Source organism: Pimephales promelas, chromosome 3 (assembly GCF_988280905.1).
Source record: "Pimephales promelas chromosome 3, fPimPro1.hap1.1, whole genome shotgun sequence".
In the NCBI taxonomy this organism is placed as follows: domain Eukaryota; kingdom Metazoa; phylum Chordata; class Actinopteri; order Cypriniformes; family Leuciscidae; genus Pimephales; species Pimephales promelas.
The window spans coordinates 13,705,269-13,732,772 of NC_142771.1; the positions used below are offsets into that span (position 1 = coordinate 13,705,269).

Sequence of the window (27,504 nt, forward strand, 5' to 3'; positions counted from 1 at the left end):
ACAGTATTACTGGCATTTTTTCCTCGGTATTACCAGTGGAACAAAGAAATCTTTGTTCAGTTCAGGGAAATGGTACAGTGTAGTTTCATTAGAGGGGGACCGGTCTGCCTATGGGACTCCTTTAAAGGTACAGAGGTGAACCTCAATGTTTTACATGCGTTTTGAGGGGCTCCTTCTACACTGACAGTCTTGGCATTCAGCGAGGGTTTGGCATCTCTTTACACTTTCTACTGCCTGGAGTTGAAGATTATACACTTTGGCTTTGACAGTCTTAACCGACTGTGACTATAAACACCATATGCATTCCATTCCTGTTTTTCCTTTGCTCTGTTCCCCTCCCTCTCCTTCTATCCATCTCAATTGCTGGCAGATATACTCACGCACACCTTTTTGAAACGGTTTCTACCTCCTCCTCATCGAGTAATTGCCGCGGGGTCTCATATCGCGACCAGTTACTTTGCATTTCGGAGCTAAAAATGGCTCCAGCTGCACTTATGTAGAAAACATTCAAGAAAATTCTTCATCAGTTCCTCTTTTATTGCAAGCTTGGATCACAAACCACAACCCCGTATGGAAGAGCACTCGAGTGCATGAAAGGGAGACGAGCTGATGAGGTCCAACAAAGTGGAGTTGGACGCTCCTATTCCCTTCGGGTCTTCCTGTGAATATGGATGGCTCTTTTGAGCATAACACGGTAAAGTTATTGATAAATAAAACATTAGCCCTAAAACCTCAAGAAAATCCATGGCAACACGGCACCCCGCGCACACACAAATCTAATGTGCTGTGTGTGTGTGTGCGCACTTTTGGAGGTGAAAGCTCCTTGGGATGCTGGAGCTAAAGTGAACCAGATGTAGTGAATAGAACATGCTGCGTTTTTGAGCACTGAGGTAATTCTCTGGTTTATTGCAGGATGATATATCTACGCTCATGCTCGTTCACATATGCAAAGAGGCGATCAGGCAATCATGTGTCACGGTGCAGCCCCAGAGCAAAACATCATAGTTTAACAGTAGTCCAGATGAGCCCCTGGCAACATTACTACAACCCTGCTGCTAAAGACCGCCATCATTTCCATATGCAAAGCTCTCTCAAGGTTCCACATATAAATGGCCTTTGGTTAAACAGATGCAACTGCTCTTTGGCACAAGTTGCTAGGTTTTAGGAACGGAATGAATCCAGCACTTCGTTCTTCGACACCCATTCTTATCCTTATGAACAACCTCTGCCATTCACCGCCGTGCCATGATTTATGCACCAGATATAAATAACTTGCTTTTAAATGATATGTTTACCTTGAGCTACGCTGACTCAAATTGCCCCGGGAGACAGTAATTGGGTAATGGAGATTAAGTGCTTGTTAACGGAACATTTTGGCAGATCTTATTAGGTTTCTATCTGCCTAAGAGAATGATTGAAGCCCAAATGAATAGTCCCCGAATTAGAACTGCCCATCCAGCTCTTTCTTTCCGTCGTTTTCTTCTTTAAGCTCTTCTCAAGCCACGTACCAGTTGGCAGGATGGTGCTGTATATCAGCTTCTCAGGATTTCAGTCCTGAAAATTTTCCGAGACAGATCAGCAGAAAAGCTGCGTTTTCCACACCTCTATTTTCTTCATCTGTGTGGGCCTGCGGGGCGCTAGGATAGAAGAGGTCGGTGGATAAATGCTTTGCGCCCACTGTACCGTATACGTGATGGGTGGAGGGGTGAACAAAGAAACAAAGTAATCCTCGAGGTGCAGGAGAGACGGCATTATGCCGGGACTATGTCATCCAGAGTGCATGGTTTCATTCAGCGCTCTCAAAACAAACACATGGGGAAGCCAGTGAAGGACCTTAGGGGGCGAGCTGTTGGAACTTGTCTTGTTTCCTCGTGCGTACGTATTAGTGCTGTGAACACAGACACATTCCAGCGCTGTCACACTACAAAGCGACTTCTGCCCGCAACCTCACGGCCTCTAACCACATGCAAATCACGAGTGTGGAGGTTTTGCATATCCTAACGTTTCCGGGGAAAGAGAGAGAGGTCAGAGATTGGGGAGACGAGAGAATGCGTGCCTTTCAGCTCTGACACGGTTGGATTCAGATGCGTTTCCCAGACATTCTTTTGTTTTGTAGTTAAACACGTTCACTGTCATTGTGTCGGGCTGATGATGAATGCTCACTATGGCCAGTTTAATGGATAAAATGTTGATGCTGAGGGCATTTATCAACACAACACCTTTCTCTTACTCTTTGCCCCTCTCTCCTTTTGACATTCGGTCTTTCGTTGAGCTTTAGCACAACAGACCTCAACTGTAGGTCAGTGGTAAGTGGTATGAATGGGCCTTTCAATCGCCCATCCCTCCCCACTTCAGGCCGACCACATCCTGGTTCTTCCCAATGTTCCATCACCAACAAGCAGAGCCTGTGCCCTGTTGGAAATTGTAAAACCACAGTTTTTATAGGACCACGTCGTCATACAGACCTTAGTCGGTATAATACAGCATTGACAAAAATTTTGTATTTAAACGAAAACGAAATATTTTCAAGATTTGTTATCACATTTTTTCTTTTGTCAAATCAACTTAAATCATTTATTTAGTTGAGATAACTTATTATTTTTAGTTTCTGATGATTAAATTAATCTCCTTCATTTTATTAACTCTTAATTTTTAAGTTAAACCAACAATATTTTTTTACAGAGTGAGAATGAAGTACACTCTTTTATATACACTGTAAAAAAATATTGTTGGTTTAACTTAAAAAAATAAGTAACCTGGTTGCCTTAAAATTTTAAGTTGATTGAACTGGAAAAAGTGAGTTAATACAATGGAGGAGAATTATTTAATTATCAGAAACTCAAAATAATAAGTTATCTCAACTAAATAAATTATTTAAGTTGATTTGACAAAAGAAAAAATGTTGTGATAACAAATCTTGAAAATATTTTTTTTACAGTCTAGCTATTTTTGTACTGTTGTATATCATGTAGTGAGGTTTAAAAAAATAACCTATTAACACAGCCTATCTTCACACTATCTCTCAGCTTCACCTTTGTTTGAGTCGATGAAATCTTTTCTATTTGGAAAAGGATTATTGTCTATAATCTGTATTTGTACAGAAAAGATTATTCGTTGCAGAAGGTGCCACTCAAATGTAGACATACTGTAAATAAGTGATATCTGCTAAACGGTTTAAAAAATAATTAATCATGCAAAATAATTTGTATTCAATTAAAGTTGCCTTGAAAAATCACTTGGCTGAAAAAACTTAGGGGCTATGTGTTTGAATGGGAATGACGCTTCTCACTTGTGGTGAGAGAGAAGAGGTGGTACAAAAATTTTTGCATAACTCTCTTTCCATCACAATGCTTGCAATTTTGGCATGACCTAGCTTTCTTTGGAACTGGTTTACTCTCTACCTCTAGATGGTAATGTAACTGTTGACGGAACAGCCTGTCATACCTAAATGAATATGGACATGGAGTTTAAAGTTGTCTTTACATTGTTTGTGTCTCCATCTCTAAACGTTACGTTTGGATCCTCGTTGTGAGTACTAGCAGCAACTGTGTTTTCATTGTCGCTATAATGACTCCTGTTAGATTTAACTGTTACAGTAGATATAACTTGAGTTATGCTTTGCAAAAAAACATTTAAAGAATGCTAGTTGTTTGCCGAAGGATATTTATTTGGTGACAACCTGCTCTGAGAAATGCATTATTGGGAGCATGCAAATTATTTGAAGCAGTTCGCTTCCACAAGTTGGAAAACATTTTGTTTCACTCTATCGAAATGAACCAAACTCTGATATCAAACTGTCTCTGTTCTGCAGCAGAAGCTCTAGCGTGAAAGAGGTCTTGTCTTTTTTCCGACCCTATGTCAGCATAAGTGTCTCTGCTGGAGCGTCAGCCGGGGATCAGGCTGCTTTTGTTGGGTGGGCCCAGGTCGAGAGCACCCATGGACTTCAAAGTAGGGGGTGTCAGTCCACATTAGAGGAGATGAGAGACCGTGGGTGCAGAGAATAGCAGATTTTATACAGTGGAGCTCAGGAGAGAGGGCTGTTGTCTTAGCTGCCAGGTCAGTCATGCAGCACTAAGACGACATCTTGTATGTAGGACGGAGCTAGTGAGAAAGGAGAAGAGAGGAAAAGCGAGGACGTGGTCTGGCTGCAGGTAGAGAGGATGGACTGGGTCAGAAGTCGATTTGCACAGGAAGCACAACATCCTCCATGTAATTTCCAAATATCATGTCTCTATTATTCTGAACAAAAAAAGAGGGTTTGATTGGTCATTCTGTTTGCGCATTGTGATAGATCAGTTTAGCCATGTAGTTATGGGCTGCATTTCCCAAAAGAATCATTAGCCTAAGTCAATAGTAGGAGCAATTGGCACTGGTGGTCCCTCCATAAAAAAAGAAAGGTTAAAAAAGGGAGGTTTCACAGCAATGCCGTGAGAGTCTTTTGCACCCTTGTAGTTATAGTATAATGTTAAATTTCCTATAACTTTTGGCAGAAGTACCCACTTTTTGGGATTTTTGCACCGCAGGACCTGGGAACAATCTTAGTTTTAGGAAAGCCTTTTGGGTTCTAATTCAGAGTAGGGTTTAACCAAACACAAAATAAATTTTCAGTGATGTAAATGCACACTTATTGGTCGAACGGATGCCATGCGAAACACTGGCACCCGCCATTTTGAAAAATCTGTGTAAACACACAGCATTTTCATATATTTACTCCCCGAACTAACGTTCGTAGAAAGACAAACAAACAGAATGCTAATGTTAACGCCATTTATCTGTCGCCTTTGTGGCGTTGTGTTATTTTCTCATAACTAAACGTCTATTCCATCTCAGTTATCACGAAACACACAACAAAAACACAGCTCCGATCACAGTGTCCTCCGTCCTCAAGTTCTACTGATGATTACGCGCAAATTAACTCTTTCAACTCCATTGGCCGAAATGTTCGTAATTTATGAGAATTCCCCACCATTGATGGAATTTACCGTCTTTCTGTTGTCACTGTTTTACAGTAGTGGGGGCTATACACATCTTCTAAAAGAGTAGAGAATATCCAGATTAAAAGAAAAAAACAAGCTATACCATATGTACAGTAAGCAGATGCGAATGTAAAATAACGCGAACAGCATATAAATCAAAACTGCCTAACGTTACTAAATGAAATGTCGACCCAGGACGAGGTATGGGACTGTGAAGCTTTGGGGGTTTTGATAGACTCAATCTGCTCCATTTATGTTTTGATCATCGGTCTGTATTCGATCCAGAAATGTTTTTATTTATTTTTGCTCAAATATATTGTATTTTTTTAATGAAACCCACATTCGTGTTGATAAAAAAAATAGTGCATGAAGCTATAATAAAACGATAAAATCAACCTTTTTTTAGGGTAAGTGCATCATGCAACCTTTCAACCTGTGCAACCTGAAAACTTGCACCAAACCTTTGACCTTTTAACTTTTTCAGCCAATTAGCTATCTGCATATGTTTAGTTGCACTTTATTATTCATGGGTTTAAGAGCATCTCAAAGAAGAACAGATGTTGTTTTGACTTTTTCCAGTCCACTATTTGTTGGTTTCAATAAGGTACATCCATGTGGGTGAATTGTCTGTTCAGACAGCTGAATTATCAGCAGGTGTGACCTTTGACCCCATCCCTCTCACCTCTGTCAACACACCGTGTGGTTATTCTTCCCTCAGACGCGAGGATGAATGCTACAACTCTTCTTTGTCTCCTTCACCTGCTGGTGGACCGACAACAGCGTGTTCCTCTTCAAAAACAACTCAACCCTTGTCTCTTCATGTTCAGGACTCAGCATCAGTATCTATCGGTGGTGAAAGATGACGAGACGGAGACGCCAGTGACGAATGATACGGAGGAATTCAATAAGTGCCACCTAACCGAAACAAACCAAGTTGTTTTTCAACCTGGGAGCAAGTTAACCACACTGGGTTAAACATTACCATGTCTGTGATCATTGTCCTTCGTTACTAAACATTTTTGGTTCCCCACAGAGAACAGTTCTTTAAAGAACCATTTTCTCTGTATGAAAAACGTTTAAATAATCCAAAGAACCCTTTGTGGAACAGAAACATTCCATGGATGTTAAGGGTTCTTTATGGAACCATCGATGCCAATTCATATATTTCACATGACAAGACAAGGCTTTTCTTGAGAGTCTGCCAGGCAGTTTTACCAGGTTTGTACTAAGCACTTATGTACAAATACAGGGATTTTAAAAGACCAAATTCAATATACATCTTATTGACTAGGCATAAGCAGAAGAAAACATTTCAGGTATTGAGGGTTGTGTATGAGCCCAATATGATCAAAATGAATAATGATGCTTGCCTTAGCATTCCACTTACAGTCTCTACGTCCACATGCGCACAGATCAGTCTGGGTCATTGGTCTCCAGATGTTTCCTTAACGGATGAAAGTTAGAGAAGCTCCCTCGACGGGTGGCTGGGGTCAGTCTGGACCCGCACCAGAAACCATCCACGCTTCCAAAGGGTTTCCGGCCACTCCACGCCACGCTCTGCCAATATTTTTTTGATTTAGTCCCTCAGGATGTTGTAAGGGACACTGGCAGGAAGTGTGAGCTGACAGGCCTAGAATTGGGCGTGCTTGTTTCTGATAAGAGCTCGTATGGAAAATAATAAATCTAAAAACACCACAATTTCACATTTGATGGATGGTAATGCACAAAAGATGTACAATATGTCGACAGCCTTTTGTGGCTGGGATGATTTGGAAATGTTCACGCTTAGAAGTGGAACAGACTTTTTTTTTAACCCTTTAAACATTCTTTTAACTACACTGTAAAAATGAATAGGCTTTATCTAATCAAAAAAATTGTGGCAACAGATTACAAGCAATATTATTAATTAAATGTAACAAATTAGAATTGAGTAATAATTAATCAAATTAATTCCTTAAACGTTAACCATCTAAAATGAGTAAAACTTACAACAACAACCAAAAAAACATAATTTTAAGTCACCATTATGGTGATCAGTGTTTGTTTTAGGTTTGTTTTAAAATTACGTTTTTCTCCTTCCGTGATTCTGCTTGTTAACATCAGGTGTCTTCAATGTTGGCAATATTTAAATAAATAGTTCTTAATTAATCTTTGACGTCTGTCTGTTAGTGAGATATTTTTGTTACATTTTTTGGTGTAAACTTTACTCATTTTAAATGGTTAACTTTTAAGGAAAAATTTGATAAATTATTACTCAATTCTAATTTGTTAAATTAGGTTTAGGAACAGTTTCAGGGTACATGTACACACGGGCTATAAAATAAAGTGCTACTAGTAGTCTACTAATACTCTAATAAGAGTTAGGTGACATGTTGTTGCAAAGTTACTTATAGTTATAGAATGTTTAAAGTGGACCACTGAAATAGTGTTACTGTGGAACATACTACACTACCATATCCTTTAAAGTCGGCATGAAATCAAATTTGACCAATCGTCTTTTTGCAATACTGTAGTGTTTATTATAAATGATTTATCTGTGCACTTCATTATTTTTAAAAAAAATCATGTAGCCTTATAATCTTTAATCAAAGACATTACCCTTTTCTCCCCCATCGAAACAACCTCTCTTCTATTTCAGCCACGTGCCATGGCGAAAGGGTGCGGCCAGATTCGATGAGGGTGTGGCTATCGGTGCACCGTCTCTCAGAGAATCGCATTCAAATCTGCCACCATTTTGTTTGCACGCCCAACCTCCAACAATCCAATCAATTCCCGAAGGACGAAATCAAGCCCTGCGCTACATTTTTTTTTAAATTTCGGATATAGGTCTCGACGGAAAAAATGACAATTTAAACTTCCGTTTCACGCCGACTTTAACTTATAATGTTAGTCAAGGTTTCTTGAACCATCATCTGCCCTCTTTCTGGCCCTTAAAATCAAACTGGTGTTTTTGTTGCTGAACCTTTAAGATTTCTATGTAAATTGTTATAATATTTTAACATAAGTATAACAGTCCTTATGTATATATTGTGAGTTTGTTTGGCTCAGCCCATCTTTTAATAATCAGACTTTTTGTAAAACCAGCATCAAAATTGTGACATTCACAAAACAATACGTGCTAAAAAGTTGTATTATTGATTTTATTTTAAAAATATATTTCATCTTGTTGTTTCTAGCACAAGGATTTTTCGTGCAGATCTGCAGAGCGACAGGATCAACACAAGGTTTGACAGACTTCACTCTGATCTATTCTTCCTCTCTTGTTTGGTAATAATAGTAACTCAGATGTTAATATGTAATCTAATTGATTTGAGATTTCTGAATGAAAGTTTTTAGTTAAAGGTCTGGGTGGACTTTTGAGCTCTCAAACTTAGCGCATGTCTACGTAGTAGCTTACAATCCTCTTTTCTGTGAAAAACTCCTTTTAACAGCTTTAGCGGAAAGCAGGCACACGAGAGGCTTGATCTGATCCCAGAGAAGGAGGTCTGCTGGCGGTGCACAAATCCTACCTGCAGGTGTGATCTTGTTTTTCTTACGCAGCTGAGATTTTCTTTTCCTGTCTCCTCAAGTTTTACTGAAAAGAAATATAAAAAAAAACACTATGTGGAAAGCTTTCCACCTGACTTTTTGAAAACACAATTCGATAGTTGTGAACAAAGAATCCATTATTAACAGTATTGTGTGAGTTTATGTAAGAGTGGTTTGCAGGGCGAGAAAGAGAAAGATCAAGAAATGTGGGCTGTGTTGATGGTAAAGTGGCGAGCAGCACTGAATCATAGGCTTTGTTTGGAGACATGTCCTGGGATTTTGATCATACGCTTGAGATGGCGAGAGCAGAAAGCTGCTTAGCGCTGCGCATGTGATGTTTTACAAGGCAGTCATCACAGACACCTAAATACCAGCACACGTACAGAGCCTCTCGTAAAAAAAAAAAAAAAAAGTGAAATTAGTGTGCTTCTGTTTCTATTGCTAGTAGTAACATAAATCCCATTACTGAAGGATTTGAACAAACCCCATTTTTGCTATACAAACATGAATGATACCTTTAATCATGTAACTTCTTGAGGTGTAGGATTACTGTTTTTATGTTAAAACTGATGAGAGAGTAACTGGCAGCATCCAAAATCATACAGTGTGCGACAAAAGAAGTATGTCTGAATTCCCAGTACTCATAAAAGAGAAAGCAAAATAAGTACCAATGACCTACTATGATGGACATTTTACTATCCCATGAGGCCACAGGAGAGGATTTATGATTGGCAGTGAAGCCACGTAAGGTCACATGATGATGACATCATGGTGAATGTAGTACATCCAGATTTCATTCATACTATATTGAACATATTTTTTAGTGCTCGCAAAGTAGCTAATTATTATTTCAAAATAAGTAACCACTCTAGATTATGCTGTTTCGGACGCAGAGTAAGATTTTCACTGAATGAGGAACCTGAGCCATTTCATTTAAATTTGCAGCATTAAATCTGAACATAATATAAAAGTAAATAAAAATTAATTATAACAACAACAACAACAACAACAACAAAAAACCCTTCAAATTCATATACCATTCAAAAGTTCGGGGTCAGTAAGATTTTTGTTAGATTTTACCATTTTTTAAGCCAAATTGTTTGGTTGGCAATTGGTTGGGGTTGGTTGATTGATTGGTTGGTGGGTTGGTTGGATTGGTGGGTTGGTTGGTTGGTTATGTTCACCAAGGCTGCATTTATTTACTGTATTTAAAAATACAGGAATATTGTGAAATATTGTTACAATTTAATAAAATAACCATTTTATTACGGTATCCAAATGTAATTTATTCCTGTGATCAAATCTGAATGTTCAGTTACTCCAGTCTTCAGTGTCACATGATCCTTCAGAAATCATTCTAATATGATGATTTGTTGCTCAAAATTCTTTTCTGATTATTATCAGTGTTGAAAACAGTGGAAACTGTTGTGTTTTTGTGAAAACCCCAATACTTGTTTTCTGGATTATTTGATTAATCAAAAGTTCAAAATAACAGCATTTATTTGAAATAGAAACTCTTTGTAACAAAAGTAAAATAGTCTTAATTAATATTTCTTTTGACTCAAAAAAAAAAAAATGCAAAATGTCAATCAGTCTCTTTTGGAGTTATAATGAGTGAACAGTGACCGTATTTGATCCAAACCTTTTAAACCAATTTGAATGTTTTGGTTGCATTGGGCCGTCCATGCAGTGATTTTATGTTAGGATATGTCATAAGTAGCTTTATTGTTTATTGTTTTGCTAATGTTAACGTTTGGATGCACAACAGAACACAGCTTTTGAAAATCTAATCATAAATGACACATAACATGTTCTTCAGTTTTGACAACACAACAGATTTTTGCATTTCAAATGTCCATTCCGAAGGGATGACAGTGTTTGTATATAAACTGCAGCAGTGTATAATGCATCATAACAATTTCTGACAGTTTTCCACACACCACGTTTTTATTATTTCTCTGTATGTGGGCAGAGACCAATTGCAGTGCAGTGCAGTAACTTCTAGCTAAATCACTGCGTGTGCGAACGGCTATGCACTATGCAATGTAAAATAAACAACAGTGCGTTGTCTTGTCACACTACACTGCTAGAGCTGAAAAAAAAGGTTGGTTAAGGGTAAACTTACACTGTTCTGAAAACAACTGAGCTGCTTTCACACTACTGAATTTTTTTGTTGTTGATGTACTCACTACTAACCAGCTATTTCTAAAGCTTCTGAAAACAACCTGAATCCAGCCATTCAGTCTCTCTCTCTTTCTCTGTCTCTCTCTCCTTTTTATTCTCAGTTCACCTGCACTAACTCATGCCTGGTCTTGCATCGGTGTCTGTGGTGATTAATGCGATCCAACAGGTGTTTGCAAAGACAAACCTCTCCACACTTTGCAATAGAACTGAACCTCTTTTAGCCCTGCAGGCATTGTGCCGTGGCTCTATTCATCACTGTGTTTTAAACAAAACAAAAAAATCTAATCACTGACAAGACTGGAAGAGTTGCTTCTTTTTTTTTTTTCTTTAAATGAAGAGAACTGTACGTCACCAACCGTGTAAAATGAACTCGAACTGAATACATACTTGAATTTGCAGTGTTTCTTTCGACTTTTGGGGGGGTTCTTCTTGTGTTTGACGACCTTGTGAACTCGCCTGAGACTGTTTTCCCGCTCGCGGCTGCATGTGTCATGCGTGATTTGGAGCATGACGACGACGTGTGCCTGTTGGCGTGCGAGGAGTGCGACTTCGTGTGTACGGGGCGGTGCTGAGGCCTGCGGCGGTATACTGCTTACGAACTGGTCAGGCGGCCTTTTCATTCTCATTTTCAATGCCACGACTATAACGGTGCTGTTCCAGCTGGACTCATAATGCAGGACTCAACCAGACCTGCTGCGGTCACTCTGTTCCACGTTGTCAGCACAGCGTGCATGAAACGAGATCTTAATAAGAAAAACCTCATTCGCATCCAAGGGCTTGTCTACACCGTTTACTTCCCTCGGCACCTGCTCAGGATTTCATTTTTAAAGGGGTCGTATCATGAATTTTCCTATTTAAATTTTCTCCCTGAGGGAGAAATGATATTAAAAGTCTTTTGAACCAAAAAACAAAAAAGTTTATGACCGTTTTCTACTCCCTTATATTAAAACTAAACAGGTTGTTTTATGCTGTTGTGCCTTTAACTCTTAAAGAGACAGAACATTTGTGGAGCACCTGACTCGCCTGTTCTTTTCTTTGTTTCTCTAGCTATTATCAAGTGAAATATATCATTTTAAACTGGAGAATTTGTAGGTTTAATCTAGCTCATTTGAATTCCCAATTTTTCATTTATTTTGTCTGAGAATGGATAAATACTGTATACCAGATTATACCAGATATCAACAAAAATACAAATGCTTTTCACAAACTATTTAAGAAATATTGGGTTTCTTTGACGAATGTTGATCAAAACTTGATGACGCAATCACTCACAATCCTCTGAATCTCCGAAAGCGACAAATCATCTTTTCCCGAAATCATCATAAAAGCCAAGAATCTCCTCTTTACATAACTTTTTTAAGCATGCAGATTGAATTAGCGATTTTTTTTTTTAATTAGCGATTTTTTTTTATTAGCAAAGTTTAAAGGGCCCCTGAAATCAAAAGCTATTATTTCGATTTTAAAAATTAAGATTTTTATCTTTTAGTATATGAATAAGCGGGTGTGTTCCAAAACAATGACAAAAATTGCATTTAGGAGATAAAGTCTGTTCTGTCTCATAAAGTCTCAAGTCTGTTAAATATATCACAGAGTTTTATGACATCACTGCGGACTTCAGGTTCTCGTCACATCTTCTGTCGCATTAAATGCTCTATAGAATCTAAATATAGGCTATCATCATATATTATAGCATTGAACACTAATGCTATAAATGCCACCTGGCCAAAGCGACCGTTGACACGTCACAGATCAATATGAGTTGGTTATGTGTGTTCGGTTGCTCAAATGCTCGAGTTTTATTCCGTTTTCCAACTGTACGTTGGTTAAGAATGAAATGGCTAGAATTTATTCACTCCTCTACTATTGAATCCAACGTATCGTCAGCGCTCGGATCCGGTTCCATGGTGCTGTCAAATACAACTGCAGTCTGTGAGGTAAACTAAACACGATTTGAAAAGGGGGAGGGGCCATTCAATATGTCCCGCCTTTGCTTCCTGTTTGTCAACGCATCAAACAAAGCTGCGCGTTCCAAGGCACTTCAGTGGGACTTCAAGATTTCCATGTAAAACCGTGAAATGAGATACAGTATTTTCCTGCTAACTGCGGGTGTGCTGTTCAGGAGTATAAAAGTTAAAATTGCCTCATTCTTTAAAAGCAGGCATTTTGTAACACTTGCATTATCTTGTGACAGGATCGACAATGTGAGAATCAAACAGCTTGCACTGAAATGTGTCACAAAAATTGTGGATTGAAATGGCCTTGTGAAACAATGTTGGTGAAATACACTCTTTTTTCACACTGGTGAGGAAGTTTTGAATTCTGTGAGTCATGTTTTCATATTGAAGGATTTCAAGCAGTCCTGAAATATTTGTTACTTTGATAATTTGATACTTTGTTATAAATAGTGTAAGTATATGCGGTCGCAACACAGTTCAACAAGTTAAACTGCTAATGTAAATTTATTTTAAAAAATGATGACAGAAAAGATCTAAGCATTGGAGTATGAAATATTGTGTGAAGCTAATTTGAATTTGTTTTAGATCATTAGACATGATTTGCCTTAAAAGCTGTCCAAAGCTTCCAAACCAATTTCCTTTGGAAGAAAGGCCAGGCTGCAGTTTATTTGCGCTTGTCCTATTCCACAGACATACCTTACAGTTTGGAAGCCATTTTCTGCCCTTTTCTCTGTAAGCTGGGAACTCAAATGTTTTTTTGCCCCTTTATCAATGGCTGTTTTGGCACGTCCTCTCCATGACAAACCCTTTCCAGTAACCGTCTCGGCAGGTTATATGTTTGTCACTGTGATATGTAATGGCCTAGGCCTTGGCAAGTGGGACAATGACTGCAAATTAAATATTTTGCAAGAGCCTGGCAGCAAATGAGCCAACCTCTTCTGGGTATTTACTCACTCCGTTTTCACCAGAAAGATGAACTCTCACACGAATGCCAAGACATGAAATGAAACGAAAATGTGGTCTGAAGCGGATCAGGTCTGAAGATTTCGGAAAAACCTATAAAACTTGAGAAATTCCTCTTCTCAGCTCACTGCTGACTGATTCTGTCTCTGCGTATTTATTTTAGCAAAAAAAATTATTTTAGATTTTTGGCTTATGTTGAAATGTTGATGAAAAACAGTATATTTGATCTTGACTATAAGTTTTGTGGTGCTTATTAATGTAAAACACTGTGATAGTCCAATTGAAATGACAAGTCTGTATGTAAGAAATCAACACTAGTCAATTGAAAACAAAAGCAGATTTTGTTTCAAGTATAAGAAACATATGACCTTTTTGTGAGAGAAATGAATATGTCATTGTACTGTACTCCACCTATAGGCAAGGAAATATGATAAAAAAATTGTGTGTGTGTGAGTTAGAAAGTATATACAATACACTGTGTTCAGGACAATAACAAATCAGGTTTGACTTTTTCAAAGAAAGTGTTTGTTTTATTCCTCATATCTTTTAAGATAACTAGTGTCAATCTCAGACAGGTTTGTAAGTTATCCAGGTTTCTTAGGTAAATGGAAATCCTACTTAAAGAGGTTGTTCCACATTGTTAAGCGAGTCATAGTTCTTGTGTAATATAGGGAGGAAGAAATATCTTTCTGAGGATGAAAAGCATAAAATTGTGCAATGTCTTGCAACAGGCATGAAAACAAATAATATTCAGCGAAAAACTAAATGGACATTATCCGACTATCAAAAGATTTGTGAACACAGAAGAGCTCGGTCAGATAAAGTGTTATTATGGAAAGTTTGTCAAACTAATTAATTATATTATACATAAGTTATCATGGCCAGACCCTGCAAAACTTCTGAAAATCTCAGGATGAGGTTTAATACGGAGGACAAGAACAAATAAGGAGCAGTGTTAACGAAAAGCTGAATAAGCAATTCATTTCGAAAGCAGAAAGCTGAAGTAAATCTTTGAACTTAATTTAGTTGACCTTTGGTTGAGTAATAATCGTTGCTTCCTCTCCTTTCCCTTCAAGTAAAGTAATTATGAAATTTCACATTGTGAGATCTAGTTTCATTGCGTAGACCACTGATATGTACCACTGATGTATATCAGCGCTAGGATATTTACTCACAGAGCTGTCATCACCCTTTTCTGAGCAGAGTGAATGAAACAGGTGTCCACCTGTAAAACAGCATCAGTCTTCAAGCCGTAAAGAACACAATCTTTGAAACAGGAGATCAATTGTTTGAATCCCAAGACTACACAAAAGCACAGCCGCATCACCGAATTATGATAACCTTTGACCGCCAAAGTCAATGTGTGCCTGTTAATGTCCCAGGAGAACAACGCCAAAGCTTTATGCCACATATCTGATGGCGTAGTCGATGAAAACAACTAGGTTAACATTTTAACAATAGTTAATGTTTTACATGCTACTCCAGGAACTGAGCACTCTTGATTGTGGATGCTAATAAAGTCATACATTTTTAAAGATAAGTTGACATAGTTATCTTGACAAACAATCTTGAAGGCTTTCTGTGGAACAAAAAAGGGCCAGAGTCCTGGTTGTGATCTAAATCATTTGTTTACAGTTCCTCTGAGAGAAACATGTGCACAATGAAATCACTGTTCTCCAGAAAGTGTTGTGTATGTGTGGGTTTATCTGTCATCCGCTCTAGACTGTAGAACGCAGTTACAGAAAGCATTCAAAAGCAGTTTAGAAGATACATGCATTTGTTTCTGCAGGTGTACATGTACAATGGCCCCCAAAAGTATTTGAAAGCTTAAGCAAAATGTATGTACTTCAAGTAAATCGGAGAACGAACTAGTGTGACGTCATTATGAACAAATTCAGGCCAAAGCGAAGTTTGTTTGGAGTTTGTTTATGGATTTCAAATAGTGGTTCATTTCTTCTTTTCCGTCCGTTGAGGTCAGACAAGTAAAAACATAAACACACTGGAGAGCTTTATAGATATGTATTATTATCAAGAGATATAATACATAACAATGTTAACCTCAAACAACACGGAACAATGAACAGACAGAAATGAGGGTTTAAATACTCAAATATTTAACTAAGGAAGACCTATGGTAGGCAGACAGAGAAAACCAAACACGACCATAAAACATAACCGTATCAATACACCCCCGGAAGGCGAATCTTTGCACCTTAAACAAAGAAAGTCCAAAAGATTAGGGAGGGTGGGGGCTGTGATGGTGGACGAAGGGTGAAGGACAGGGAACAGAAAATGTCAGCAGGAGAAACCAGGAAGGCGATGATGGTGGGAGCAACCAGGAGCAGGAGGAGCCAGACGGAGATCGAAGGCCCATGGCGAATCCGCCATAGGAGGGAGGAGCTATGATATAGACTTGGCAGGTTTAACCAGGGGGATCACAGATGGAGTTGGTGCCGATGGAGGTGGAGACCCAGCCGGAGCCGAAGAGCCGACGAGACTGTGCGCTACGATGGATCAGGAGACCGAGGTAGAGCCGCAGTGACAAGCATCAAAGGTAGAGCCAGGGTGCCAGAGAACCAAGGCTGAGCCAAAAGGGTGGATGGACAAAGCACCGCTGAAAGCCTAGAAAGTCTGTAGCACAGGCAGAGCAACATCTGACCAAGGAGGGACAATGGAGTCTGGGGACAATGGTGCCATAAGAACGATGGTCCCAGGTGGAGCCAAGGGAGGTCAACAAGCCAAGGTGGAGTGACAAGCTAGCTTGGCGGCTAGAGGTGGAGCCAGGGCAGGCAGAGCAGGAAACCGGAAGACCCAAGGCAGATCAACACATGAGGTGGGCAAGAGAGGCTGGGCGGGGTCACAGGACATGCAGGAGACTTGGAGGGACCAGTGGAGACAAGGGAGGCTTAGAGCTGGACGGGACCAGTTGAGACAAGGGAGACGTGGAGTTGGGCTGGACCTGTGGAGACAAGGGAGGCTTGGAGCTGGACGGAACCAGTAGAGACACAGGAGACTTGGAGCTGGAGACAAGGGAGACATGGAGCTGGATGGGACCAATGGAGACACAGGAGACTTGGAACTGGAGACCAGTGGAGACAAGGGAGACTTGGAGCTGGGCTGGACCAGTGGAGACAAGGGAGACTTGGAGCTGGGCTGGACCAGTGGAGACAAGGGAGGCTTGGAGCTGGACGGAACCAGTAGAGACACAGGAGACTTGGAACTGGAGACCAGTGGAGACAAGGGAGGCTTAGAGCTGGACGGGACCAGTTGAGACAAGGGAGACGTGGAGTTGGGCTGGACCTGTGGAGACAAGGGAGGCTTGGAGCTGGACGGAACCAGTAGAGACACAGGAGACTTGGAGCTGGAGACAAGGGAGACATGGAGCTGGATGGGACCAATGGAGACACAGGAGACTTGGAACTGGAGACCAGTGGAGACAAGGGAGGCTTGGAGCTGGACGGGACCAGTTGAGACAAGGGAGACGTGGAGTTGGGCTGGACCAGTGGAGACAAGGGAGGCTTGGAGCTGGACGGAACCAGTAGAGACACAGGAGACTTGGAGCTGGAGACTAGTGGAGACAAGGGAGACATGGAGCTGGATGGGACCAGTGGAGACACAGGAGACTTGGAACTGGAGACCAGTGGAGACAAGGGAGACTTGGAGCTGGACGGGACCAGTGGAGACAAGGGAGACTTGGAGCTGGGCTGGACCAGTGGAGACAAGGGAGGCTTGGAGCTGGACGGAACCAGTAGAGACACAGGAGACTTGGAGCTGGAGACCAGTGGAGACAAGGGAGACTTGGAGCTGGAGACCAGTGGAGACAAGGGAGACTTGGAGCTGGACGGGACCAGTGGAGACAAGGGAGACTTGGAGCTGGAGACCAGTGGAGACAAGGGAGGCTTGGAGCTGGACGGAACCAGTAGAGACACAGGAGACTTGGAGCTGGAGACCAGTGGAGACAAGGGAGACATGGAGCTGGATGGGACCAGTGGAGACACAGGAGACTTGGAGCTGGAGACCAGTGGAGACAAGGGAGGCTTAGAGCTGGACGGGAACAGTTGAGACCAGGGAGACTTGGAGCTGGAGACCAGTGGAGACAAGGAAGGCTTGGAGCTGGACGGAACCAGTGGAGACACAGGAGACTTGAAGCTGCGACCACTGGAGACAAGGGAGGCTTGGAGCTGGACGGAACCAGTTGAGACACAGGAGACTTGGAGCTGGAGACTAGTGGAGACAAGGGAGACATGGAGCTGGACGGGACCAGTTGAGATACAGGAGACTTGGAGCTGGAAGGGACCAGTGGATACAAGGGAATATTAACCAGTAGAATAATTAACAACCAAAGAAACTAACTAGGAACACAGACGGGTAGGCAGACAGGAAAAACTAAACACAATGACAACGAAACTGCACATAACTATTACAATTATATTTATCAAAGATATTTCTGTCGCTTGGTCTGCCATCTTGGATGGACTTTTCATTGCTAGTTGCATTCTGGAATTTCCTTCATACAATACTGCGTGAGAATTTGACCAGAATACTTTTTCTAAAAAAGCTTTTTGGGTCCAGATCTATTTATGATTCTTTAGGTTTATGAATGTTTTTATATTTTAATAATCTGAAAGCATTTCCAGTTGTATTATAGCATAAACTCATCAGACAAAAAAGTATTCTGTGGTGTCAGATCGAAGCATCATTTGAAAACATTTCAAAGAACTTGTCACTGGCCTGTGGTTGCAGTTGCAGTCATGGAACAAAAGTCATAGACAGAAACCAGAGGTTTGCTGTTGCCTTTGTAAAATAAAATTAAGAATCTTCTATCTTGAAAATTGTGTATGTGCTGAATTGAATTGAAAGAGAAGCATGTTATATGTTAAGCCAGGAAAGCCTCTGGGACTTTACGAGGAACTGAACATTTCATCCACACTCTATGATCTCCATGCCTGTCCACTGCCTTCAGCTGCTCCAATAGTTGATGCTTTTATGGTCTGCCCACATTGCAGTTCAAGCATATCTAAAATGATTGTCTTCAGCAAGCAAATAGTAATCTCTCCTCCTACACCAGGGTTGGAATGCCGGCCAAGAGGAGGCCGCTTCTTCACCACAGGGGCCGTATCAAAATCTATCCAGTGATTCTGATCTGAAAAGAGGAAAAGCCCCTCCTAAAGATGAGTCAAACACAGATTACTAATGCAATTTCTATGACAACAGCCATTAGTGAAGCTCCCGCCCACACCCAGCTGTTACTAATATAGTGTTCTTTCTCAAAGAGCACAAATAATCTGGAACAAACTGAGTACTTAGTACCTGAAACTTAGTCATGATCATTAAAATCAGATGACTAATGGCACAATACTTAATTTCATATTTTGGCTATTAAACTTTACTAAACCATAATGAGAGTATCTACCGTTGCATCAGCATTCAAAAAGCATTAAGCTTCACCTGTTGGGGTGAGTATTTCTTTGACCGATAATTCTTCTGGAGAAGGGGTTTTGGCGTGAGGGATGGTGGAGATTTATGGAAAGGAGTGGGAGTGAGGTATGATCTCGCTGAAGGCTGACTGACGCACAGCTTGAAAGCATTAAAAGGGCTGATACAGCGTAATACAAGAGTAATACACAGTGCACACATTCACACGCAAAATGTCATACTAGGTGCTTACAATGTGCAGTATCCAAAGAAACATTACTGTTACTTTCATTATTTATAGGATAATCCAAGATTAACATTCTTTATTATTTTATTAATCCTCGTGTTGTTCCAATCCCATATGACTTCTTTTTTCATTGGAACCTGAAACAAGAATTTTAGTGTTCTCACAATAACTTTGATTGGCGTGCATAGACGGAAGCTCAACTGTACTTGCTTGACGCGCAAGAGTTTGAATCTCATCGGCCCTCGTGAAAGCTCAACAATGCTGCGTAACACACGAGAATGAACCTCATTGGTTCTTGTGAAAGCTCAAACGTGATGCGTTATCTCGCGTCAAGCATGCTTTAGCTTCCATAACCAAATTTGGATGCTATACTGTACGTTCTCTGATGTGAATTTGTATGTGTGTATGTGTATGTTATTTGTATGTGAATAAAAGCCTGAATTAAATCTGGTCGTCATACAAAGTGACTGTTTCTCTTCAGAAGACTTGGACTAAACCACTAGATTCATCTGAGGAACAGAAATTTAAGAGATTTAATGATATACTTTATATCTTCACTTATGTTCCGAAGATGAAAAATCGACAAAAGACTTATGGATTTAGAACAAGATGAAGGTTAATAAGGCATGAAGGCGGATGACAGAATTAAGAAATAAGTGCACTTCTTTTTACTTTCCAAGGGACTGTAATTATATGGAGTGACCAATACAAGCATTCAAAACATCTTATTTTGTGTTCCGCAGAAGAAAGTAAGTCATACAGGTTTTGAAATGATCGACATGACATGAGCGTTAGCAAATAATGACAGATTATCATTTTTGGATGATCTATTACTTGAGTTATGGCACTAACATTATTTCTGAACGTGTCTGAATGGGTGGCAGTTTTACCAGGAGCAAGAACAACAGTGATGATTGACAGCGCTGCACTACACTTCAGGTCGAACAGTACTGCACTCAGCCAATGAGATTAAATACACATATTCTCTTTCATTTTCAGAGAGATAAAAAGATGTTTTCAAAACATCCTGAAGCATGCAACGTATCTGGTTTATACATAGTGCACAAGTGCCAGATTTATGACAAGTATTCATTGCTTCAGTCCCTGTTTACAAGTGGACTTCTCTCTGAGCTCATAGCAGCATTTTATCAAACACACTTGTCTGGTTGACATATGCTGTGATTTCTGGCATTGTGAAACAGCACTGCCTGCCCCACATCTTCCCTGAGCAACGCATTAGAGCAGGACAGCTGGTTGGTTCATTTCCTGCCTCACTGTTTTGGTATTTTTATCTCCGGTTCTCAATTTACAAAGTTAGAAAAAAAATAATTCTCGTAATTTGGAGAAGTGAATCAGATGATGATGTCATTCAGCAATGCATAGTTCTCCTTAATACACTGGTTTCCTTGTTCCTGCACACACACACATACACACCTTGACCGAAGTTAACTCCACTTTGCGTTTGTTTTTCAGCTCAGAAACTGGATGTGCAACAGCTGAGTGACTCAATGCAATTAGGCAATAACTCAGAAACCAAAATCAGTCTGCCCAAAAATCTAGCTCTTTCCATATGAATCTCCTATTAGATTTGGTTCTTGTGTTTTTCAGGTGGATCTGATGGTCCACTTTAGACATTAAAAGTAACTTTGCAACTACATGTCAACTAACTTTTATTAGACTAGATGAGTAGACTAAGACTTCGTTTTGATGCTTTCCAACAGACCTTACTTATTATAAATGACTTTACAACAAAGTCAACTTACTTACCCGAACCCAAACCATCGTATATAAAGTGGACCATTGAAATAAAGTGTAACCTTAATTTAGGCTGGCACTGTGCTCCTCAAAAATCCTCTCCATCGAAAGAAGAAAGCATTTGAAGGGAAAGTTCACCCAAAAATTACAATTTAGTAATTATTTACTTATCATTCCAAACAATTATGATTTATTTTCTTCTGTGGATCACAACAGGAGAATAAATTGGTTGGTTGGATTTGTTGGTTGGTTGGTTGGTTGGTTGGTTGGTTGGTTGGTTGGATTGGTGGGTTGGTCGGTTGGTCGGTTGGTTGGTGGGTGGGTGGTTGGTTGGTTGGTTTGTTGGTTGGTTGGTTGGTTTGGTGGGTTGGTTGGTTGGTTGGTTGGTTGGATTGGTGGGTTGGTCGGTTGGTCGGTTGGTTGGTGGGTGGGTGGTTGGTTGGTTGGTTTGTTGGTTGGTTGGTTGGTTTGGTGGGTTGGTTGGTTGGTTGGTATGTTGGTTGGTTGATGGATTGGTTGATTGGTTGGTATGAACCTCAAACATGATTTAATAGGCTTAGTGGTTCTTGCACTAAACGTTCATGTTTTGGTATTTGATGTAGTCTGTGATTAGTATTTTGCTTTGAGAGTAAATAAAGGCTTACATTTGAATCTGTCTATTATATTAAGTGATCATGTCACACCTAGAGTTAGAATATATCAGGTGAGTCACATTAATTCATTTCATGCTACCTCTGTTATTTTTGGGGGCTTTTGACCTTGATTGATTTTGTTTGTTGGTTGGTTGGATTGGTTGGTTGGTTGGTTGGTTGGTTGGTTGGTTGGATTGGTTGGCTTTTGACCTTAATTGATTTTTGTTAATGTTTAAAAAGTTGAAATATTCTTTAGAACATCATTTTTTAAAGTAATTTATACCTTTATAGTGTTTTCTATACTTTTTGAAATAGTGTTATTATATTATGTACTTTATATTTTTTCATTTTTATTTTTAATATTTCAATTTATCTTTAACTTTTTTCAGTTTGGTAATCTGGTATTTCAGCTAGCTTCCAATTTTCATTTAAGTTTCCTCTTAAGTTTATTATTTTAATCTAATATCTATTGTATTTAATTTGTTTAATATAAGTTTCTATAATATTTTATAATCTTGTAAGTTTGTATGACATAATATAATAAAGTACAAACTTTTATGTTAATCGATTTGATGGCACTAATTTTTTAATAGTAATTCGTTTTAGTTTTATTCACTGAATTGAATCTTTAGAACTGGTTGTTGTATGGAAAATAGCTGCATGAAGAGTCTTCAAAAAATCTTCCCTTGTGTTCCATGAAGAGAAAAAAAGAAGAAAACAAGAGCATGCCAGTTTAGAATGACATGAGATTGAATAAACAATGAAAGAATTTTCATTTTAGATTTTTTTTTCTTTTTTAAGTAAACACAGAGGGGCACAGTCAGCCAACACGAGAATGAGTCCGAGGTCCTCGCACACTAAACAGAATCCATTCTAGCAATCAGATATCAGAAGTGTGGGTTGTTTTGAGTTACTCTGGGGATCTGAAACCTAAGATGAACTGTATATATTAACTGTTTACATATGCTCTGCTATAGAAGCTCTGTTCTGCTTGTGGTCTCCTAAAAGACAAACACAGAGAGGGAATAATATGGGAACACATCTGCAGGTGTCTTTGAGTTGTGGTTCGCTTGTCCTGACATGCACGTTATTCTCGTTTAAGGAGGAGTTGTGTCATTATCCTGAGAGACAGCGGCAGGCCAGCAGTGCGCCTCTATCAAAACAAGCACGGTCAAAAACATTTCTTAATCACATTGTGTCCTGAAACCAGTGTTAAATAATTGTCTCTGACACCTAGTCTCTCCTGACTAACGGGTTTCTTGATCAGACATGATGATGATGATGGTGAAAGAATAGAATATCACATTTCATGTGAAAAACTAGATTCTTATGTTTTCTTAGGGAAAGAAAACATGCTTACATGTAGAAAGGTTGTTGCCACTATGCTAGTGTGTTTTGATTGTAACTGACCCAAGTCAAAAGAGCCCACCTCCAAGTCTCTGATATTTGGTCCCTAGATATTGCTACTTCATGTCTGTGCAGTTTTTTTTGTCTGTTTATCAGTCACGAGGTTAAATTTGTAAGCTGGATTCAAATGAAATGGAACATCCTCAAAAAGCTTTGAGACATCATATGATCATAGCAGTAATTTACTCAGCTTAGTGAGGGTAAGAGTTTTTTAAATACATAATTGTCTTATCAAGCTACCATTTTTCATAGTTACAGTACATGTAGGCCTATAATGTTATCATAATCACTGTTCATTTTCCATTGAATGTTTATTCATATGTATAGACCTACATGTTTCCTGTTGAAACATGTAAATTCCTGTGTTAAAAAAAATCATTTACTAATATTTTCTTGCTGATAATTTAATTATTATTGAATAAGGTTGCGTTAAACTGAAACATAATGCAAAATACAAGCAATTTATATTTAAGTCAGCATGACAAATAAGTTTTAATAGTCTTTTCCCCATACTATGACTTTTATGTGGTTTCCAGATCAAGAAAAATGTAAGGCGGGACTTGAATTTGTCCATGGGGAATTGATTGGATGATTGTATTGTGGTTTGCTATTGCTGTGATGTCATGCGATTGACAGGTTGTCCCGCCCTCGCGCCAGTAAACACGTCATCAGAGAAGAGAAGAGAATTTTGCTTGCAAGGAGAGGAAGTTATTTTGATTATGAGGATTATGAGGGCACACGAATAAACAAAAAATAGTGTTGTGAACGAATAAATTATTTATAATAAATACTGCAATATTCCATAACGAAAAAAAAAAGTCCATTTTGATATTGTGGTGACATGCAAATACTAGTAGTTTCGCAGACTTTTGGACCCCAATGAATGTTTGCTTTGATGTATTTGGAAATAAATAATGTCTCCAATTCTTTGCTAGGCTGTTATGCAATGCCTTTAATGAACAAATGAGCCAGAAAAATTGTAGGGTCTTGAAGTACCTTCTCCGTATGCGTCCTGTGTCAGTCAGCTGGCGGTGACGCGCAGAGGAATCCGAGAAGAGCCACTCATTGAACTCTTGAGGAACGCGCCTCCAGTGGAGTAGAGCGCTGCTGATGACTGCGCATGCGCGTTCTTCAAAGTTCAGTGAGCGTCTCTGACTGCTCGGATTCCTCAACGCCGTCTTCAGTTCACTCAAGTACTCACTGCGCGCGACATGAGTGAGCGAGCGAGCGCGCTTCTCGGACTTTCGGCTTTATTTGCTCTTCTTGAGTAAATCATTGGTGAGAAAGTAAAACGATACTGAAGAAAAACACGATGTAGTGCAAATACCGACGCTGGACTGTTACATTGTTTTACCTGCAAAGCAGAGTTGTATAGTATCGCGCTGGAGGAGAAGTAGACAGCGGTGGGACAAACATGCTCTCGCCGTTCTTGGCGTATTTTCTGTCGCTTGTGTTTCTGTGTAGGATTGCGCGCTCCCAGTACTCAAGCGACCAGTGCAGCTGGAGGGGCAGGTGAGACACGCTAAACATTCACTTACTATTAACGTTATACAAGTGAGCCCTTATTACTCTTTTGCAAATGTAAAATTAATTTCAAATGAGTAAATTGCAGTAGGGGTTTTAACTCTTTAAAATCCAAGATTTAATTTGGAGATGTCGATCAATGTTGTTGTTGAGCGGTTTTAAATCAAAACGTGAGCGATTTTGATACTAAAACAAACAGAATATTAACATTAAATCACGATTAATATAATTACAGTTTGTGAAGCTTCAGTATGAGCAGTGGTAGTCTATCATTAGTAGGCTATTAAAGGTATGTTTATGAGTTGAGTAATTGTAGTTTTTTATTTTTATTTTGTTTTTTTGTATCAGGGCCATTATTTGTTTGGAGTGATATTGTTATGAGTGGAAGTGGTTGTAGCTTCTGTATTAATTAACATTGTATCGTTATATTCTTATTTTTTCAGCTCATAAACTGTTCTCTTGGTCTGTAGATTTCCTTACTCAGATTTAGCCTACACTGTAAAAAAAATATATGATCAATAAGTTATGAGTCTGAACACAATGTTTTTAGATTAAATGATCAAAAAAAAATGTTTTTTGTTGGGTTAAACAAGATTCAGCTCTTTTAAGTCAGTTTAATGTAATTAAAGTTGAAATTACTTAAACATCCAAGTTGATAGTACTTAAATATATTTTTACAGTGTACAGTCTTGTTATTCTGTCCTGCTGTATGTTGAACCTCACTGGGATAACCTGAAAGCAAAATCTGATCAGTGATTCATTTCTGCTCACTGGTTTGACCTAACCCAGATTAATCTCTCATGTATAATATGCAAATCACTCTGTTCTTTGTTTGTTTGGACAGATGAACTTTTCTTGAGTTAATAAACGAATGCCTATTCACACTCACACCGGCTATGACATTTTCTAGAAAACTGAGAAGCTTTTAGTTTAATACAATCTTATTTGGTCATCTTAGCAGCATTTAGTTAAATGTGAAATATGTTTTGATCGCCTGTGTCGACGATAAATCTTAGTTCATGCTTTAGATTTTCTCCGCTTTTTGTTATTCCTCAACAATAGCTCTCTTCCTTAAAACTTCACGTACATCGGCTCTCTGTGAAGTCTTGTTACAGTAAAAAGGCTGAGTGTGCTGTACTCTGACTGTGCAGCCATAATCTGCTGTTGATTCGCCATGGTCTTGGTTCAGCCTCTCATTACGGCGGGGCTGCATTTCAAACGCTCTTAATTAAAGAGGAGCCGTTATAAATGAGGACACACACGGCAGCTTGTGAGTCTGCCCCGCACATGTGTCACCCCAGGCTCCACATGAGTTTTGGGTCCTCACCTCTCATTTTGGTGAGAGTTTAATCTGGGGCCCTAAATTCATCGCTGATTGTAGAACCGCTGGAGGGTTCGGAAGCAGATGGCTCATTTTCTGCCTAACTGACATCAGGCCACAAACTCGAGGCGCAGAACCGCAGATGATGTCTAAAAGTAGAGGAGAGAGTCTTTTTGTGTGGCCGTTGGACAACGGCAGGACTGCCGCCCGGACATGAAGATCCTCGTCATTTTGAGGAGTTGAAAGCGAGGGGAGGTTCGACTGCGTGACCTGCATTTGCACTTGCATGCTCGGGGTTCGGCTACTGTCTCCGCACTTGTCTGCGGAGAGGCCTGTGTGTCCTAGGAGCCATTGACTTGCGCTTCAAAAATGCTACCCACGGCAGTATGCCCAGTGTTGGATCTTGCCAAAGCGTTGGAAAGAAGGAGAGAAGAAAAATGAGAGACGGTTAATGTGTATGTGTGTGCGCATGCCTGCACGTGACGGGTCATGCAGCAAGCCTTGCGCGTGGGTCTTAACACCTTGTGTGAAAAGACATTAACTTCATTCTTCCTGCTCGGAGAAAAGCTTTCCTTTCATATGAGCTTCAGCTTTGGACTCGACTCTGGCGCAGACTTTTCAGAACAATCGCCCTAATGTTTGAAGTTTCCTTTGCTGTGTTTTACGTTAAAGGCCACCGATATAAGATCCAACCATCTTTATTAAGGGGATTACCCTGGTGTGAGATCATGCCACCAATTGCTTCAAACCAGGCTGATTTGCCTCGTTTAATCTACGTAGTTGCTTGTTAAAATTTGCCAGCTATAACTCCAATGTCAGAATTGGATAAGTAGCCTAATACTTCAAAATGTTTGATGTTTGACGACTGACCTGTTCCAAAACTTAGTGAACTCCCATTTCCCTTCCAGTGATTTAAGGCAACATATGATTGCTTCCAGACTGTAGGCAACAGAATTAAGGCTGCCTTCTGAAATCATTTGTTTTGGCAGAATTCATTAATAAGCCAATATCAGAATTAATGCGCTTAGTGAACATAATACCTTCATGAAGCCGAAAGAGACATGGATTGTTTTTTTTATTTTATTTATTTATTAGAATATTGTATTTAAAGTCCCCTGTCGTCAATAATTTTATCCCTTAAAACTCATCTTTGATCATCAAAATTACATATTTAAACATATTTCCTTGAAAAAAAAGTTGTTTTCCCTTAAAATAGCTTGAATGTAAACACCCTTGCCTCATTTAGTATATGGGTTCTATGAATATGCAGATTAGGCCTGCCAAATTGGTTGACTTGATAGAAGGCTGTTGAACCAGTGATTTCAAACCGTGTTTTTAAGAGTGTTTGGTTCATTGCAGTTTTAAGGAGAAAATACTCAGCAATGGCATTGACTTGTGAATTTGCAAGCATATTAAAAACAGCACATAAACAACATGATTATTATTATTATTATTTTACTTTCATGCAGTACTGAATTGTTTTGATAAAAAGAGACTAATTCGATTAAAAATATACTTTTTTCCATTGATAGACCAATATGTTGGCCCATATTTTGAGTTTATCTTCTCTAGTGGGTGACCAATATATTGCCTTGGC

The 27,504-nt window shown here is 39.4% G+C and overlaps 1 protein-coding gene across 2 annotated transcripts in view; it reads left to right on the forward strand.

Moving 5' to 3' along the window:
• The window catches only part of metrnla (meteorin like, glial cell differentiation regulator a), a 58,887-nt gene that overhangs the window by 20,736 nt on the left and 10,647 nt on the right, over positions 1-27,504 (forward strand). Inside the window, exons 2-3 of one of the 2 annotated variants that reach the window (XM_089128286.1) lie at positions 8,153-8,200; positions 8,408-8,491. In XM_089128286.1, coding sequence (XP_088984412.1) covers positions 8,153-8,200; positions 8,408-8,491 — 132 coding nt within the window. Of the gene's footprint in view, positions 1-8,152; positions 8,201-8,407; positions 8,492-24,204; positions 24,575-27,504 lie in introns of those variants that run through there. The other variant, XM_089128287.1, reaches the window with a different exon arrangement.